Below are 19,743 nucleotides of genomic sequence, written 5' to 3' on the forward strand. Positions count from 1 at the left end.
TAATCCCCCAAATATTTTAGCATGTAAAGTAATGCATAGCTGATGTCTAGGTGGTGTGATCTTAAGTGGTTAGGTATAGCCAAGCATGTTTCTGGCCTGGGTACTGAATTAGAATGAGAACCCAGGAGAATGAAACTTGAGTAGGGGAGAAGGCAATGGCACCCCACTCCAGTACTCTTGCCTGGAAAATCCCATGGGCGGAGGAGCCTGATAGGCTGCAGTCCATGGGGTCGCTAAGAGTCAGACACGACTGAGCGACTTCACTTTCACTTTTCACTTTGATGCATTGGAGAAGGAAATGGCAACCCACTCCAGTGTTCTTGCCTGGAGAATCCCAGGGAGGGGGGAGCCTGGTGGGCTGCCGGCTATGGGGTCACACAGAGTCAAACACAACTGAAGCGACTTAGCAGCAGCAGCAGGGTCAGAATTGCCCTATATGCTGGTAGGTAGAGCCTGGTATGCTGATGTGGCACCTCCCTGAGCCAATGGTGAAACAGTGGGTCCAGAGCACTATACTTCTCTCTACCTGATAGATTTTACCGACAAGGCCTGCTGCAGTGACCACTGAGCCTCATGTATAACCTTGTTAGAAACTGAGGTTGTATCACAATGCATTTTGTGCATACTGTCTGATTGCTGCTTTGGTAGTCAATTAAAATGAAAGCAACCTTAAAACAAGCCCCAAGTGTCATTTTGAAACCCAGCCTTTTATGCCCTGGCCTAGTTCATTAAGATTTTTCTCCTCAGCTCCACTGCTTTGGATTATACCATAGCTAGTACCCTACTGTGAGAAGAAGCAGCAGTAGGATCTTTATCAGACTTTAACTATGGTTAAAACTGCTCAGCAGCAAGTTCTGGGTATCTGATTCAGACATTATTTTATAATGTAAAAACTGGGAAGATATTTGTTTTTTAGTCTGTATCAGAGACCCACATCATAAAACAGTTTTCTTGGTTTTCCCACTTGAAAGATTTATGTGCTTGAGAAAGTCACTTATACTAAGCTGAAAGTTTACCTGTTAAAAAATTTACCCAATCACATAGGCTATTGAGAAGACCAAATTAGATCGTACTTGTAAATAACATCACACTGTAAATTAGATAGACTTGTGTACATGTGAAAACGATAGTATAGATTTTTTCAGTATGATCCTACAAGTTACTCCCAACTTTGTGAAGTATTCTTATAGATCCTCCTAAATAGGAATATCTTTTCCATCATGTGCTATGGGAGAAGGCAATGGCACCCCACTCCAGTACTCTTGCCTGGAAAATCCCGTGGATGGAGGAGCCTGGTAGGCTGCAGTCCATGGGATCGCTGAGGGTCAGACACAACTGAAGTGACTTAGCAGCAGCAGCAGCAGCAGCATGTGCTATGAGGGACTTAGGTTAAATTACTGCCTTCATGCTTCTGAACTGTTTCTGGTAAAAGGAAAGTACATTCCTAACTTATAAACTACATAATGAGAGGGATCATGTTTGACTCTTTTTATCTTTACAGCTAGTATGTAGAACATTGTCGGGTATTCACTATAGTGAATATATGTAGTAGATACTTGGTAAACCTGTGTTGAATGAATGAGTGATAACTCTCGCTTGTCAATTTATCTTTTCTTTGTTCGACAAGTTAGTAAGCATCAGATAAGTTTGTCTTTCTACAGAATAAGCACATCAGCTAAGCAGATGGATGGGAGATCTACAACTTGGAAAACTTGTAAAAAAATTTTTTGAACTTGTATTTGTCCAGAATTTTTAGCTCTAAAAGACAGTGAAATACATTTCTGTTTGTTTTGTTAGTTTATTTCATGAGATCTTTTTCTTTCTTTAGATATGTTTAGGATTGTGATGAAAAATTGCTTCATCAGAGATCCAGCAAATGTCTTCTTAAAACATCAAAAAAAAAAAAGAGAGAGAGAAAATCATTAGATAACCTCTTTTCAGAGTTAGGGGTATATAAACATTGATTGAATTTCAGTAGATGCAGGGCTGTAACTGTATGCCTGATGAAAAGATAGTGCAAAGGGATGGAAAACAGAAATGACCCATGTGCTGAGGTTAAGACCCTGTTTAATGCGTAATCTCAGAATAACTAGTGAAACGAATGATTAAATGCAGTAATTTTCTTTTTACTGAATTTGGTGGGTCCTTGATGATTGTATAGGCAAGACTTAAGGCAAAAGGTGGGGACAAACATGAAGAAGACTTTAATTGCAGTTAGTTTCTTCTACCATTAATGACAAGGAAGTTATTATAGTAGAGTGAGATATTTAATGATTGGAAAGACTTCAAGTTCTTTTAGTCCTTTTTATCTCTATTCACAAGATTCTTATTACTTATGATAAACATTAATTACAAGTCCTTCTTTAGCCATACGTGATGATGTATTTTTGTGAGAGAGAGCTGTAGAAATTTAACTTGTGGAATAGACTCTTAAATACTTGAAAGAGCTTTTATTTTGAAATAATTTTAGACTTATGAAAAGTTGCATACAAAATAGATTGCTCTCCTTTATGCATATTTTTTCCTGAACCATTTGAAAGTAATAAAGATATAACTCTTCTTTACCCCTAAAGGGGCATATATCTGCAACTATTCTTAAATACTTATTCCATGGGCTGAATTGTGTCTCCCCAAAATTTATGTGTTGGAGTCCTGACCCCTAGTACCTCATAATGTGAGGTATTTGGAGATAGGGACTTTCAAGAGAAGATTAAGTTAAATGAGGTCATTAGGGTGGGGTCTAATCCAATATGAGTGGTCTCTTTATGAGAAGAGATTAGGACACAGATACACAGAAGGAAGACTCTATGAAAGCACCGAAAGTAAATGGCAGTTTCAAGCCAAGAGGAGAGGCCTGAGAAGAAATTAACCCTGCTAACACCTCGATCTCAGACTGCTAGCCTCCAGAATTGTGAAAAAATTAATCTCTGTTGTTTAAGTTACCCAGTCTACAGTATTTTGTCGTGGCAGTTCTAGCGAACTAATACAACTTGTACAGGATGGCATAGGATAGCTTTTTAACACATTGCACAAAAAGTGGCTTCAAAAGAAGGCCTTCACATTGTCTAAAGCAATATGGGTTAGTGTTAGGAGTTTCAACCTGTTTACCTTTTCTTTGTTTTGGGGAAAAAAAATGTCTGGAGTTGGGGGTGAGTTGGGGTGTGTAGGTTGCTCAGTAAGAATGTCATTCTGTTGCTTAGCAGCAGACAAGAGAACCAAGAGTGTTTTTTTTTTTAAGTTGGAGTTATAAATGGAACACCTGCATCCAGTTTTGATTGCCTCACTTCAAGAATGATAGAGCATAAATTGAAAGAATCTGAAGAAGTGAAAAAACTGACTGTAGGTATTGTAGGGGACTAGCATATGACAGTAATCTGTAAGTGTGGTACAGCAAGTGTTTACCGGGCTCACTGTGCTGGGACAAGTTTCAAGGGCCCCACTGCCTTCATCTTAATGGACTAGAAGACAAACAAAAGCAGTTGATCTTTACTTCTGTTGAATATCAAAACTCACTTCCTATTTTCTTTTTTCTGTGCTGGTTTATATATAAGTAAAATGTGTACCACTCCCATCTGTTGATGAGAGCACCTGAGCTTTCCTACAGAAGATGCATGTCTTTTGAAAACAGTATGATTTGATTTAGTGCCATGAATTTGCTTTCTGACACATAGATAATGATGTTCTTCTGGCTGCATTCTTACTTGATTTAAAGAACATATTTATGTATATTGGTAAGTAGAGCACAGATGGCCTCTATTTTGTTTATTTATTTTTAAAAGCCAAGTGTGCTTCAGACTTGTCTTCTGTTCTCTCTAAACAATCCAACCCTTAACCCTCAGATCAGAGCATTCTTTCTGTTAATGTAGGCAGTAGGGTTACAGCCCAGTTCAGCTGGTATGCAAAGTGCCATGACTTTTTGACTGCACATCTCTGCCATCATCCATCATGGGCTGATATGGAAAATGATTGGTTTAGTCATCTGTGACCAAAGATGTGTTCAACTGTATTATTATAGGAGAGATCCACTACCATGGTAGAAATAAACTCTGAAATGAGACCATAGGGCAAGGCATATGTGTGTGATTTGGTCTTAGGTTGTGTTGTTTCACACACATTGGTTTTTGGAATTTGACACTGAAAAAGGTCAGTTTTCATTCCAACCCCAAAGAAGGGCAGTGGCAAAGAATGTTCAAACTACCACATCATTGCACTCATGCTAGCAAGGTAATGCTCAAAATCCTTCAAGTTAACCTTCAGCAGACTGTGAACCAAGAAATTCCAGATGTACAAGCTGGATTTAAAAAATGCAGAGGAACCAGAGATCAAATTGCCAACATTCATTGGATTATACATGTGCTTCATTGACTATGTGAAAGCCTTTGACTGTGTGGATCACAGCAAACTGGAAAACTCTTAAAGAGATGGGAATACCAGACCACCTTAACTCTCCTAAGAAACCTGTATGAAGGTCAAGAAGAAACAGACATGGAATGATGGACTGGTTCAAAATTGGAAAGGAGTATGACAAGACTTACATTGTCACTCTGCTTATTTAACTCGCCCAAGATAGTTTCTTGGGCAAACTCTGGGAGATGGACAGGGAAGCCTGGTGTCCATGAGGTTGCAAAGAGTCAGACTCGACTGAGCGACTGAATAATGACATGATCTTGAACGTTCTCTTTTTAGAGCTCAATCAGAAGTCTAACTTTTCTACCACAATGTTGATCTTCAGGTTTAACCTGTTAAAGACAATATTACTTTCAAGTTGTGGTTATGTATCAGGATATAAACTGTATCATATTGTGTATTTAAACAGTATAAAAGAAACAGTTTATAGTAAAGATTTATATAAACATCTATAAAGTAATTGAATTTAAATATCCTAAATATAGTTTCAAGTACTTTAAATAGTTCTTAAAATACTTCAACTTTTAGTCTATATTTCCCTTACCCAAATTTATTGATATCAGAATTCTGGGCCCCAGAAATATTAGAGAAAGAGAAATTCATACATGTATGTGTATCCTAAATTTCAATAATTGAGTTATTGTGTTCTTAGGATTTCTTTGGTGGTATTTATGTAAATTTGTAAATATTCATTAGTGAATATACTTTTCTAACATCTCATCTCATTACTTGTAGTTACTGCTCTGACAGTGAAAGCACATTTGTGATAAGGTGATGTCACTAGTCTATTTTATTTAATGTATGTTTGTGATATATAGACTTGTTATCTGTTTCATTAATATGCTGTCTAGGAATGTTTTAGAGTAGAAAATACTGATTTAAAAAATTCTACCATCCTATATTAAGAGTGTTGTAAGTAAGGTTGTATTTGTTATTAAAGATAAGCAACAATTTTTAACTGTAAAAAATTTTAATTGTAAAACTTATTAACTAGTTACAATAACTATAAACCTATATTAATGTAAAATAGTGACCATAATATTGCATATGTGGATTATATAAGGTCTCATTATATTATAAAATATGCATGATACATAAATATATATGATTGTTATTCTACTAAGCTATAAATCAGGGCTATCTAAAACTTATATGTGAGTATAATAAGCATCAGTTATCATTTTACTAAGTATTTTTGCTTAGCCCTTTAGAAGTCTGGAAGAAAGGAGATTATGATAGATTACTTTATGGATAGCATCTCTTCAAAAAACTGTCAATGAAAATTTGAATTTCTATCTTCTTTCATCTTTTACATATGCTTTAAAAAATATTTATTTATTTATTATTGGCTGTGCTAGGTCTTCATTGCTGCAGAGGCTCTGTCTAGTTTCAGTGAGCAGAGGCTCTTCTTTAGGGTGATATGCAGGCTTCTCATTGCAGTGGTTTCTCTTGTTGCAGATCAGGCTCTAGAGTGCTACTAAGGCTTTGGTAGTTGTGGCATGTGGGCTCAGTATTCGGGACTCCTGGCTTCTAGAGCACAGGCTTAATAGTTGTGCAAGGGCTTAGTTGCTCCACGGCATGTGGGATCTTCCTGGACCAGGCAGTGTACCAGTGTCTTCATTGGCAGGCGGCTTCTTTCCCACAAGCCACCAGGGAATCCCTCCTTTATTTCTTAATAAATTTCCTTGTAACAAGTAGTGGCAATAATAATTGTCTGTAACCTATAGTTATCCATTGGATTTTGAAGCTGCTGATCAAGGCCAGTAGGTAGATTTCAGGTAGAATACGAAAGGATTCTTTCTTTATGAGTGAAAATCCTACTTACCAGGTGCCAGCATTCATCTAGAGCAGGGGTCCCTAACCTCTGGGATCTAATGCCTGATGATCTGAGGTAGAGCTGATGTAATAATAGAAATAAAGTGCACAATAAATATAGTGCACTTTAATCATCCCCAAACTGGTCCCCCCAACCCTAGTCCGTGGAAAAATTATCTTCCAGGAAACCTGTCACTGGTGCCTAAGAGGCTGGGGACTACTGACCTAGAGTATGTTTTGAAAATTCTGCAGAAGGAATTAACATGAATCCAGTCACTTCCAAGTGACTCCCCTTCCACAGTGATTTAAATAACGTTGACCTTTGTTTAAAAATTGCAAACTCATTTGAAAATGAATCTGCTGCTTTGCATTATTAAAGCTTCTAACTATTTAAATTGTATTTTAATTTTATAGAGCTACTCTTATGCTTATATTGAATTTTACAGGACTAACCAGCAGAATTTGTCAATTTGGGGACCTTAAAAGTATCTTAAATCTTTTAAATGAGAGGTTCATAAAATTGGTCAGTTTTTATTTCTGAATGCCTTTTTTGCAGCACCCTTAATGCAGCTTTAATCCATCTGTGTGTGTGTTCTAGAAGTGTAGAAGTGCTTCCAGTAGTCATTAAGGTAGAATTGTTTTCTTAAGTTGGAGGTGGGCCTGTTCATTCTGAGGATAATAAATATTTTCGACCTTGCAGGCCATATGGTCTCTGTCGTAACTACTCAGCCCTGCTGCTGTAGAATGAAAAGTTATAAACAATACAGAAAGAAATGGGTGTGCCTTGTTTCAACAAAACTTTATTTACAAAAACAGACGATAGTCCAATGAGCAGTGTTTCATCAGCTCCTGCTCTAAATCATTGAGTCTGTGGTTCTTCTAAAACCAGGTCATTTTATGCCTGGAAGTGAAGAGGCAGTTTCTGCTTTTTGCTTTATCATCAATAGTAGTACTTTCATTCTGAATACTAATAGAATAGAGAAAAGAAAAGATACTAAAGATACTCTAGAAGGAGACTGGTTAACTGGATTTGGAGAGATTGCAGGCTGATCTGTAGACTTGTACTCTATACCTGGGAAAGATTGAAAGCAGGAGGAGAAGGGGACAACATAGGATGAGACGGTTGGATGGCATCACTGACTCGATGGACATGAGTTTGAGCAGGCTCTGGGCGTTGGTTATGGACAGGGATGCCTGGTGTGCTGCAGTCTGTGGGGTTGCAGAGTTGGACACAACTGAGTGACCAACCTGAACTGGTATCTGGGTATTCCTACAGTCTCTGGCTTATCATGAGCTCTGCTGGAGAAAGTCAGGAAACTGTTAACTTGTGCTGGCTCACCTCAGTGCTCCCAATCAACCCTTTTATTTATCTCTATTTGACTCCTTGTTACATTCCTCACAGCATCTCTTCCAAGGTCGTTCTTATCCCCTCATATCAAATGTCAGCATTTGATCTCTCATCTCTTATTTAGGAAAGATGTGTGATTTCCTTCAATATGAATCTCTTATGTTCTATGTTAGTTCCTTTTTTAAGGTAGGAATGAAAAGTTATCATTTTTATGTATAATTAAATGAATTTTTAATTCTCAATTTAATATGCAGACTGTGTAAGTTATTGTAAAATATTTGCCTAAACAAGTATAATTAGCTGTGAACAGTGAAGGAACTCAGCCATACATATACATGTATCCATTCTCCCCCAAACACCCCTCCCATCCAGGCTGCCACATAACATTGAGCAGAGTTCCATTTACTATTCAGTAGGTCCTTGTTGGTAATCCATTTTAAATATAGCACTAACTGCTGTTTTTTTTTTTTTTTGGTTTTATAACACTTGAAATAGATTAAACAGAGGTTGTATACTATCATTTTAATTTTGTTAGATGGTATTTATTTAGCTCAAATATTTAGAAAGTTTGCCACATGTTTGAATAGTAATTTTTTATAGTTTATAAAAGAAAAACTAGTAATCTGAATGTTTTGCATTGTTTGTTTTAAAATTTGTCACAGTGTAATCAAGTGAAATTTTGATTGTTTAGAGATGTTTCAGGAACCATGATTATGTAGCAGTCTCGCACACCTTTGGGTTTCTTTAGTGGTGAGACCCTTTTCACTGCCCAGGATGGATGGGCTGAAATGGCAGGAACATGACTAGAAAGCACACAGTATATACGTTTCAGTGAGCATGTTGCTAGTGACAGGTGCTCGATGGTTGTTGGGATCCTTGTCAACAAAGAGAATCCTTTGACATTAAAGTCACCGGCTCCATCCTGATTTGGGGTGGCTATTGGCAGTTCCATCAGGCTGCAGCTGATCAGTGAATGTCAAAGCTGTGCTGTTTTACAGTCACCAGCTCTTGTGTGTGTGTGTGTGTGTGTGTGTGTGTGTGTGTGTGTGTGTGTGTGTGTGTGTTTTAGGGAGGGATGGTTTGGCTTATCTTGTTATTTCGTCTTCACCAGGCTTTCAAATTGCTTACCTTTGGGAAGTGCACTGAGAGGTCATAGGGAATATAGGTGTCTTTAGGACATGCAAAATCATATACAGAGTGATGACTTATGTGGAGACGAGTAATGATTACCTTGACTCCAAGCCAATCAATGGTGTGAACACCTGGGGACTCATTAAATGGCATTTGTGGTGTCTATAACTGAGGTTTTGAGCTCTGTTTCAGGAAAAGCAGTGACAGCCCTTAATGTCTAATTGACCTCTTTGTTTCACTTTCTTTCTTCTTCCTTATTTGCGTCTGATGTGGGTCCCAATGCAGCAAACAGCCCTGCTCAGCATTTTGAACTTCTGTTCAGACCTCCAGCACCTCAGTTTGGGTAGTTGTGTTATGGTAAGTATTGGAAAATTACTTTTTCTTCCCATGGGTGAATTTTATCGCGACTCAACCCACACCCACTCGCAGCTTTTCAGATTTATGGTTAGCAACTGTGCACCCCATTTTCAAACATTTTTCTTAAATCGAAGAGTTTGTCTTTGAAACATGGACATTACTTATCTGTGAGAACAAGGAGAGAAGTATAGTGTGGCATAAAGTGGGTGGTTCTGCCTCAAGTAAGATGTTATCTCAGACAAGCTATTTACCTCTCTGGGCTTCTTTACAAAATAGTAAATCAGTCATACCCAAATACTGAAAAGTCATACTTTTTCACGAGGCTAAGTTTAGTTTTTGAGATCTGAGATTATTTCCTGGAAATGTTGATGATAGTAGATAAATTTATTTTGTTTGCTTTTGTGTTTGTTTTGCTGCCCTTATTGAGTAAGATAAAATGATGGACACCAGCCTATGTTGATGCTCACATATTTTTGAAGCAGTGGTCACTGGTCTGTGAAATCCAAAAGTCTAGGGACTCTTGGAATAATCTTGAGATTTAAAATTGTAGTTTACATGTCATTAAAAGAGTTCATGCCATGAATTAAATGTTTTTCAACTAAATGGCATGGTTAATAGATAGTACTGACACTTAAGGGACAGCAGAGCCCTTGGTGTGTTTATGTGTGTGTGTTCTGTGTATGTATATGTGTGCATACACACTCAAAGGAAATGCATCTCCCAGTGTAACTGACTGTAGAGCAATCTATTCCTTTTTATTTTTTACCTGTCCCCCCCAACCCCAACGCACACTCAAAGCAGACTCGGGAAATCCTAAATCATTCCAGTTTTGCATCCACTTATTAGGAAGACCTTAATAAGCAGGATGGTTGCAAGATCACAGTTTCTTAGGCTTTGTTAAACCACATGTATAGACTCAGGCGGGCTTCTTTGGTGGCTCCGACCATAAAGAATCTGCCTGCGGTGCAGGAGACCTGGGTTTGATCCCTGGGTTAGGAAGATCTCCTGGAGAAGGGAAAGGCTACCCACTCCGATAGTCTTGTCTGGAAAATTCAATGGACAGAAGAGCCTATCAGTCTACAGTCCATGGAGCTGCAGAGTCAGACGTGACTGAGGTGCTGACACTTTCACTTTCATAGGCTTAGGCTCATCTTGGTCTCTGGAGACAGTCTTGGGAGCCTACTCACTCAGTATTAAGTTTTGCTTACTTCTGATCAACTTTTTACCTTAGTAAGCCATTTCATGGGCTTCTGTTGGGTCCTTCTAGTTTCTCTTCTAGATGAGCTCAGTGACATTCCGTGGCACTTTCTGTGACAACACACCAGCCAGTTACTGTCACTTGGATCTTTGCCTATTGTTAGCCCGCCTTCTTTAGATTGGTAAGGACCCTGTTTTAACTTTGGCTAAAGGTTTCTGCCTGTTAATTACCTCCCCATAAAGTAGAGCAGCATTTTCTAGAAAAACAGGCTTCTGATCACAGGCACTTTAGAGTTGGAATTATGTATGTTTATAGTTGGAATTAGGTGTAGTAGCAGGCAATATTTTCCAAAGTTGACCTATGGAACGTTAGTCCTAAAAGATATTCAATTTAGAAAGTTGTGTATTTATGGGAAAGAGTAGGGCAAATAGGAATTCTGGGTCAAAATTAGGAAACGATGCTCCTATATCCTCCTCCTGACATTTTCAATAGTATGTCCTACAATAAAGAGAGTTTGCCTTTGCTTAAGCCAATATTTTCTAGCTTTACCTGACACTGAACCTGTTTCTCCATATTACATCTATGAACGTGTCCCCCCCTTTCCCAGAGACCCTGGTAGCCGCTACTCCCTCCTTCAACCCCTGCCACTGTTATCACTCTCGCAGCACCTTGTTTTATTATTTTACTTATCACTCTCTGAATTTATTTTGCTCACTTATCTGTCTGTATGTCTTTCCAAGAAATGCGAACACGGTATTTTTTTTTTTTTTTTTTTTTTGGTTCACTGTTGTTCCGGATGTCTGGAGTAGTGCTGGCACATTGTAGATGAAAATATGAATAAAGAAATAAACAAAAGGAAGTAATCATTGACAATGTTTGCTGTTTCATTTCCTTTTGATGTCTGGTGATAGTGCCAATACCTGATTATAACAAAAGCAAATAAAACTCTTTAAACGAATCTGTTTAAAGAAACATCATTAAAACAGTCAAAGTCCATGAACAATGTTTAATTCTTGATTAGTAGAAGCTTATCCCATAATCATGAGTTAAATCACTTGACACCTCTGATAACTGACAACAGCTAATGTATCACGATCTAAATTATTTTCCGGTTGCGTTTTCAGTCTCCAGGGACCTCCTTTAACCAAAACTAGTATCCTTATTAATACTATCAACATATTCACTTACTATTTTAATGCCTAGCAAAGTACAGACCTTTCTCAGGGAGATCTTACATACCTATCAAAGTGGCAACAGCACTGTCAAAATGGGAGGCATACACTAAATAATCCTCAGATTCTTCAAGAGGGCCTGAGGATTTCAGGCTGCCTTTGGATTTAATTCATTAACATCCTGTCTGGAATTCTTGTAAGTGGCTTTTTAAGGACGTGATTACTCTTGCTGTTCTATGAAACAGCGGCCGCTCTGGGAGATGAGTGAGCAGATCTGTATTTACTGCAATGTGGGGATGTTTACGTGGAAGCAAACAACAGGAGGTGATTAAGGATGTTTGAACATGCTCCAGACAGTTTCTGTTTCTGAGCATTGTATGGGAAAGACTGAAATTACTTGATTTCCAGATTGAAGACTACGATGTGACAGCTAGCATGATAGGAGCCAAGTGTAAAAAACTCCGGACTCTGGATCTGTGGAGATGTAAGAACATCACTGAGAGCGGGATAGCCGAACTGGCTTCAGGGTGTCCGCTTCTGGAGGAACTTGACCTCGGCTGGTGCCCTACTCTGCAGAGCAGCACCGGGTGCTTTGCCAGACTGGCACGCCAGCTTCCAAACTTGCAGAAACTCTTTCTAACAGCTAATAGGTCGGTGTGTGACACAGACATCGAAGAACTGGCGTGTAATTGTACCAGATTACGCCAATTGGACATATTAGGTAAGGTGCAGTCTGTAAGTTTTGTTTCAAAGCCTTGACATAAAAGCTAATCTCAGACATTTTATAAAGAAAAAAAAAATCTTGGATGCAATCAAAATGTTGTCTTGATAATTATAACTGTCCTTAAGTAAGAGAGGGAGGGCAATAACAGAATTTTATCATTGAATTTATCAGAAAGCTCTGAATAATCCTTAGTTCTTGGTCTAGTGAGAAGAATGAGAGTTTGGATGAGCCGTGTTCTCCATTTTTATTGACAGATAAGAAATAATTCGTTTGTATAATGAATTCAAGACACACACACATGGCTTCTTGATGTTAAATTCTTGATTAAAGAATACTGTAAGTCTCTATCCCTGATGATTGTGCTTTTAGGAGTAGTTCTACCCTAAGGCAGAGCTATTGAAAATGCTTCCCAGTTCTGGGATTCCTTGTGTCTTTATTGCAATTTACAGCCAGAAACTGTGTGATATTTTGTTACTTCTGATGTTGGCCAGAGTTGCTAGAATGCCATGGTTATAATTGTCCACACAGTTATGAACCCAAAACACTTGCACTGTGTTTCCGGTAATCTGTTAATACCAATAGATTAGTCCTTGAAGTGCTAGTTATATCTTTTCCTGTTTATTCAACATTTAGCCAAAGGGAAACCTGAAGATTTTCAGCACTGGTGTTTCTGGTTTCACTTAAAATCTCTCCACAGTCCAGGCTTATGGTACATTTGTAGGTGTTGCTTATATAGTCACATGTTACTTATCAGAGTTACTTATAGGCAGAAATTGTTTCTTAAAAACTTAGGAATGGAAAATTAAGCATATAGGGTTAATAGTTACAAACTAAGTAACAAAGATATATATATGCTAGAATTATATCCAGTATCTTATAATAACTTATAATGGAATATAATCTTCAAAAATTACTGAATTCATTGCACCATATACCTGAAACTAATACAGTATTATAAATCAACTCTACTTCAGTAAAAGTAAATACATTTTAGAAAATCAATTAAGTTGATTTAAAAAATTTAGGAAGAACTTCTTGTTTATTATATACGTACTTTGGGCTAGATACTTCATCTGTGTTATATTCTCCTTTATCTTCACAGCTCAGAAATCTGGATATCATTTGTCTTTTCATAGTTGAGGGTGCTGGAGCCAGCAGTTAACATGTAGCAGAGCAAGGGTCTAGTACAAGGATTTTGAGCCCAGGATCAGTACTGTCTTTTCAAAACACCACATCTACTTAACTTGCTTGTTTCTTTTCCTACCTATTCACATTCTCCCTTGAATTAGCCTAGACTTTTTTTTATAAGATAAATATTTTGAAATGTTCAAAAAAAAGTCAAAGTCACAGGGACGATGAGAAAAAGCAGCCAAAGGCCTTTAAAAATAATCATGCCGTGGTGGATTCATGTTGATGTATGGCAAAACCAATACAATATTGTAAAGTAATTAGCCTCCAATTAAAATAAATAAATTTGTATTAAAAAATAATAATAATCATGAATTCCATCAGGCTTCACTTCAGAGGATGGTGCCAGTGTTGTTTAAAATCTATTTTACAGTTCCCCCTCCAAAAAAACCCTCAAATAAACCCCGAAACATACTAGAATGGAAAGTAGCCAGTATCTGAAAGAGATGCCACCAAACTCCAAACACATAAGTAACACTGATCCCAAAACAAAGCACAGGTGTTATGGACCATGGGCTCTGTTGTCAGGTAGCCTAAGTTTGGTCTATGAATGTATGAATTACTTGACAGAGACATAAAAGAAATACAGGTAAGAAGTATCATGACTTCTTTTGAAATATTTGTGACTGCATGAGGAAGGGAGTATCATTATTTATTTTGCTGAGTATAGTTATATAATTTTCAATGGAAGATGACCACCATGCAAATATATTGGAGCATCTTATTTCAAATATAAAGAGCACAGTAAAAAAATGTCACTAATAATAATTCATAATGTTAACACCAAAGTGACTGTATGCTTTATACTGTTCTGAGCATATTTTAACTTATTTAATCATCACCATAACCTCATGAGGTATTAATAGATATATTAGCCACAGAAGAGAAAACAGATAGAAATAAATTAAATGATTTGTCCAGGGCTCCTGACTAGTAAGGAATCTGGACGTGAACCAGAGTCTCTGCTTCTAACCACTCTGCTGTATTTTTATTGTTTTTTGGTTTCTTTTCACCATTTAGTGTTAGAATCCTTATTGTTTTCTTTTAAAAGGGACTCTTATTTAAACCATGCTGATATTCATTATTTTATTTGTCATTTTGTGATTAGCACATATGAATGTTAAGTGGCATAACTTCTTCATACTGAACGTACGTATCTATCATTACAAAGCTGAATAAGATAGAGTACCTGTCTTCAGAGAGTTGATAACCTAGCAAGAAGAAATAAAACAAGCATATAAATAACTGTAATGCAAGGTAGAAGCAAGTCCATCGTGATGAGGCTCAAAGCAAAGAGAAGTATATATATGATGAGAGAAATAAAGAAAGGCTTAATTCAAAAGGCTAATAGGGGACTGCCCTGGTGGTCCAGTGGTTGAGAATCCGTGTGTCAGTGTAGGGGACACTGGTTCGATCCCTGGTCCAGGAAGATCCCACATGCTGCGGGGCAACTGAGCCCATGTGCTACAGCTACTGAAGCCCAGCTGTCTTAGAGCCCACGCTCTGCAAGAAGGGAAGCCCTGCAGGGAGAAACCCACGTGCTACAGCTAGAGAGGAGCCCCTGCTTGCCGCAACTAGAGAAAACCCGTGCTGCGCAACGGAGATCCAGCACAGCCCCAAATAAATAAATACGTAAAATAATTAAAAAAAAAAAAAAGGCTAATAGGTATTTGAAAGATAGACTTAAAAAATGAGCAGGAAATTGGGGGAGGAGGGCATTTTAGGCAGAAAGAATAGCATGAAGCAAAAGCAGAGGAGTTGAAATCACAGGATATCTTTAGAGAATAGTCAGTCTTATTTGATCTAAAATGTTGGTATAATGGAGGGTAACATGGGGAGTTTTGAACACCAGGATGAGGAATCTGCACAAAATTAAGGAAGAGCTCTTACTGGGCTTCAGTTAGGGGTATGAATGATATATTTAGAGCTATATTTTAGGAATCCTTACCTGGAAATGAGTAGTAGGTGACTTGGAGAAGGAAGAGATCAAAACCAGAGATTGGCTGCAATAATCCATCTAATGCGGGTCTACACCAGGGTAATGGCACTGGGAAATTAGCCACCATCCCTTCATCCTTTTGTTGATTACACACCTATTGAGCATATACTGTGTTTGGCCTTGTTTTCAACACTGGAGATACTCAGTGCCCTGAAAGAGCAAGCTGACTGAAAACAGGATTGTGTCCTAAGTAGACGACAAAACCACAGCACAGAGTGCCCTGGAAGAATACGACAGGGGACACTAGCCCAGTTAAATGTTCAGTCTCTGACTTCCTTCCCTGAAATTCTCTTGGGCTTTAGGAGCTCCGGATTTATCAGGAAAGACTTCCCTAGTGGCTCAGTGGTAAAGAATCCAAGCTGCAATGCAGGAAACACAGGTTTGATCCTTGAGTCCAGAAGATCCTTTGGAGGAGGAAATGGCAACTCACTCCAGTATTCTTGCCTGGGGAATCCGATGGACAGAGGAGTCTGGCGGGCTACAGTCCATGGGGTCACAAAAGATTTGGACACGACTTAGCAACTGAACAACAACAGTTTATCAGGAAGCTCAGATTCAAATGACCAAGACTGGCAAATAGACAATGGTCACAACCCTAGGTGAAAAACTTCACAGGCTTTGGTGAAGTTTTCTGATCTTTTATAACAAAATCCCCATCAGGATAGCTTACAGTATAGTGTTAGTCTCTCAGTCGTGTCTGACTCTTTGTGACCCCTTGGACTGTAGCCCACCAGACTCTTCTGTCCATGTAATTCTCCAGGCATGAATACTGGAGTAGGTAGCCATTCCCTTCTCCAGGGAATCTGCCTGACCCAATCTCCCACATTGCAGGCAGATTCTTTACCGCCTGAGCCACCAACTAAAGCATACGGAAAAGACAATTATCATGAAGATATAGGTGTCCATCTCAGATCCCATGGGTAGAAGCTGCCTGTGGTCAGACCTCAGGAGGGACCGAAAACCATCAAAAGGCGAGGGAGCTTTTTCTCATTTTCCTTCCTTCTCCTGTCTTGCCTGCTGAGGCCCCCATCCCCGATGCCTTCCCTCTGCTTCCGTAGGCTTTGTGTCTGCATCTCCCTCTGGTCTTGCTTTGTTCTTCTCTTGTCATGCTCTCCATCTCTGCTTCTCTGGGTACACATGGCCAAATATCGCAATCCTGACCCAGTTTTCCATGTCTTTAGTTCAAGAGATTGAGTGGGCACTGGAGACTTTACTGAATCCCAATTCTGAATTCCCAGGAGGATCTGCATTTTTTTGTCACAGGGCTGGTCACAGTCAGGATAGCAGTATAGTCACAGCTTCAAGAGTCTGTGGCAGGGAGGGGAGGAGATAGGATTTCTCAGAGCAAAAGGCATAGACTACTGTTTCAGAAACTTTAATTCCCATCCCACGAATGTATACGCAATACCATTGTGGGTTTTTTTTTTTTTTCCCTCCCTAGAAAATCTGTAGTTACAACACATGACATCTTAGAGCCTAGTCATATTTGGTATGTTTTGAGTACCTGCCATGTATCAGGTGTTTTACTTAATTTATATGATTTATATGCCATCTGAATACCCCATAATCACTTCAAATTTATTATGAGCTAAATAGTACTCATCAGCCATCATTTGTCTTCCAGTCATGCCATTTTATACTTACTGTAAAACTTATCAAGTTGTATTGTACTTATTTGCTTTCAACTCTGGTCAATGAGTTCTTTAAGGCAGGCACATGTCTTACTAATCTTTGTATCTCCAGTGCCCTGAGACAGAAGTTTCTGCAGGGTAGTTGTTCAGTAATTGCACTGCATGGAATTAGAGGTTGAATAATTGTAAGTATTGAGGCCTGATTTGACCCACGGGTTCAGGAAAATGAGATGTGCAAACAGTTTTGAACTGGGGCGAACAGAAATAGGAAAGTCTGGAGGAGCTGATTGGAAAGGGTAGGAGGTAGGAATGAAAATCAAATGGGTAGGTCGTTGATGAAATTCAGGTCCTAGATTCACCAGCTTGGCTGGAAAACTATTTTTTATAGGACAATTTCAATATTAAATCTTTTAAGAAATGTTCTCAATTTTTAAAAGGCTATTTTAAATGTGTTTTAAATAATTAACAAAAGGAACTTTTCATCAGGATATTATATGAAGGTTGTATAATATTTTGTTTTGTATTGTTTTTAAACAGGAACAAGAATGGTAAGTCCGGCCTCCTTAAGAAAACTCCTGGAATCTTGCAAAGATCTCTCCTTACTTGATGTGTCCTTCTGTTCTCAGATTGATAATAGAGCTGTGCTGGAACTAAGTGCGAGCTTTCCGAAAGTGTTCATAAAAAAGAGCTTTACCCAGTGACTTCATATATATCCTGTAATAAAATGAATGTGCTTTTTTAGGGTTTTATTTTGGGGTTGGTTTTGTTTAGTTTTTATAATGGTGGGCATGTCTTAATGTCCCATTAAGACGTTTGTGGATTTTAAAGAAAAATGTGGAATTGTCCCTTAAATCACTGCATCAATGATTTAAACAGATGTTTTCACAAAATAATGTAAGCACTTTCCTTCAAGAATATTTGAGTGGCTCATATTGTTTTTATCTTTGATTAATCAGTGGTATAATGCTTTAGTCAGTAACTATATGTTTGATAAAAGTAATATGGAAACATTTTAACTTATTTTGAAAGGAGCACTTTGGACAATAAAGTATCATGATATTTATGCAAAAATAAAATTAATTTTTCACACCTCCATGTAAGGATGCCTTATTAATAATAAGCCTTATGACCTGGCCAGTATTCTGTTTGGCATGTACAAAATTGTCAGAGTTGTGTGAAGGAAGAATCTTATTTTTCATCTGTTAAGGTTATTTTTTAAGTTGATATACTAATTATTCAAGTTGAAACTTTTTGGTTTCTCCACTTTTCTGATATATTTATCTATTTTACTGTTGGGTAATAACAGTATAAAAAGATGGGCAAAGATAAGAACAAGAGGTCCTAAATGAAATAATTTTACAATTGCTCAGCAGATGCCTTAAAAATTTGCCAGAGGGAAAGGTTTAAGTCATCTGAATTATATGTGGATTTTATTTATTTGTTTTTTCTGTGCCCCAGCACCTTTAATAATCAGAAACCAGCTATAGTGGAGGAAACAAAGAAAAGAAACATTGTTTTGTTAATTGTAAATTGATTTAGTTCTGCTGCTAAGAAAGTAGACAGAAAATATTTTGTGGAATGAAAAAGCAGGGCTGTTCCAAATACCAAACTAATGTTAAATGTTTATTGTAACAAAATTTATTTTCCCACACAGGGCAAAGTGTAAATTTCCAATATCCACACATCCTAGAGTGATCCTATAGAACTCTGCTGTTCAACACAGCAGCCACTAGCCACATGTGGCTGTTTTATTTAACTTGGATTTAATTAAAAATTCCATTCCTAGGTTGTACTAGCCACATTTCAAGTGTTCAGTAGTTCCCTGAGGCTAGTGGTTATCATATTGGATAGCACTACTCTATAATTTCTTGTTATAAGATGTAGTCATTTAAGAAGAAGCATATTTGGGTTAAAAATTAGCATAGTTAACATATATCTCTAGGAAATTTTTGAAGATACTCTCAATAGTATGTATAGGAAAGCATTTTTACCCCTACCAAAGTTCTTAAGCTAGTGAATTTATACATGTGGGAAATAGTAGGCATTCAGTAAATAGTTGTTGAATGAATAAGAATATATTATTGAATTCAGCCATATGTCAAATTTTAAAAGTATAAATTACAAGTAGTACTGTGCCTATTCTTTTATAGAATATAAAGAATGCAGTATGTGACATTTAAAATATTAAAATAGTAATCCAGTCTCCTCCACATAAGAAACCATTGTATGAGAGTTGCTGTCCTTTTGATACGCCCCACATCTTCTGTTTGATGGCAGAAGCAAAGGGCAGTAAGAAAAGGGCTTGCTTAGTTTCCATTACTATCTTCAAGCACTTGCTTTTCACTCAGGAATATATGTAAGCATCATCTTAAATGTCTTTTTCAGTGGAGGATGGGATTTATAATTTGACTACCAACTGGGTGAAGTAGTGCTTTTCTCTTAAGCTAACAGCTATCATTGAATTAATACTTCTTGTGAGGCACTCTTTCCTGTGGATTCCATTTATAACTCATTTAGTCTTCATAATAACCCTGTATGATAGATATCATTGGTTACTCCCATTTACAGGTGAGGAAACTAAGACAAAGAAAGATCAAAGAACTTGTCTCATGACCATAGCTGCTACCAGCAGAGCCAAGCATGCACACCCAAGCCATCCGGCCTTCGGTGCTGTACCGTCAGTCTGTGCTTTAAAAGTGTCCAGGTGAGGCACCTGGTTCTAGGGCAGAGGTTGGCAAACATTTTCTGTAAAGACCTGGATACTGAATATTTC

General features: G+C 37.8%; 1 protein-coding gene across 2 annotated transcripts in view; it reads left to right on the top strand.

The window, feature by feature from the left end:
- FBXL4 (F-box and leucine rich repeat protein 4) overlaps positions 1 to 18,064 on the top strand; it is a 72,884-nt gene extending 54,820 nt beyond the window's left edge. For both annotated transcript variants that reach the window (XM_018053135.1, XM_018053136.1), the window contains exons 7-9: positions 8,987 to 9,058; positions 11,837 to 12,149; positions 17,508 to 18,064. In XM_018053135.1, coding sequence (XP_017908624.1) covers positions 8,987 to 9,058; positions 11,837 to 12,149; positions 17,508 to 17,671 — 549 coding nt within the window. In that variant the 3' untranslated portion in view covers positions 17,672 to 18,064. The remainder of the gene's footprint in view (positions 1 to 8,986; positions 9,059 to 11,836; positions 12,150 to 17,507) is intronic.

This window comes from Capra hircus, chromosome 9, assembly GCF_001704415.2.
Source record: "Capra hircus breed San Clemente chromosome 9, ASM170441v1, whole genome shotgun sequence".
Classification (NCBI taxonomy): Eukaryota; Metazoa; Chordata; class Mammalia; order Artiodactyla; family Bovidae; genus Capra; species Capra hircus.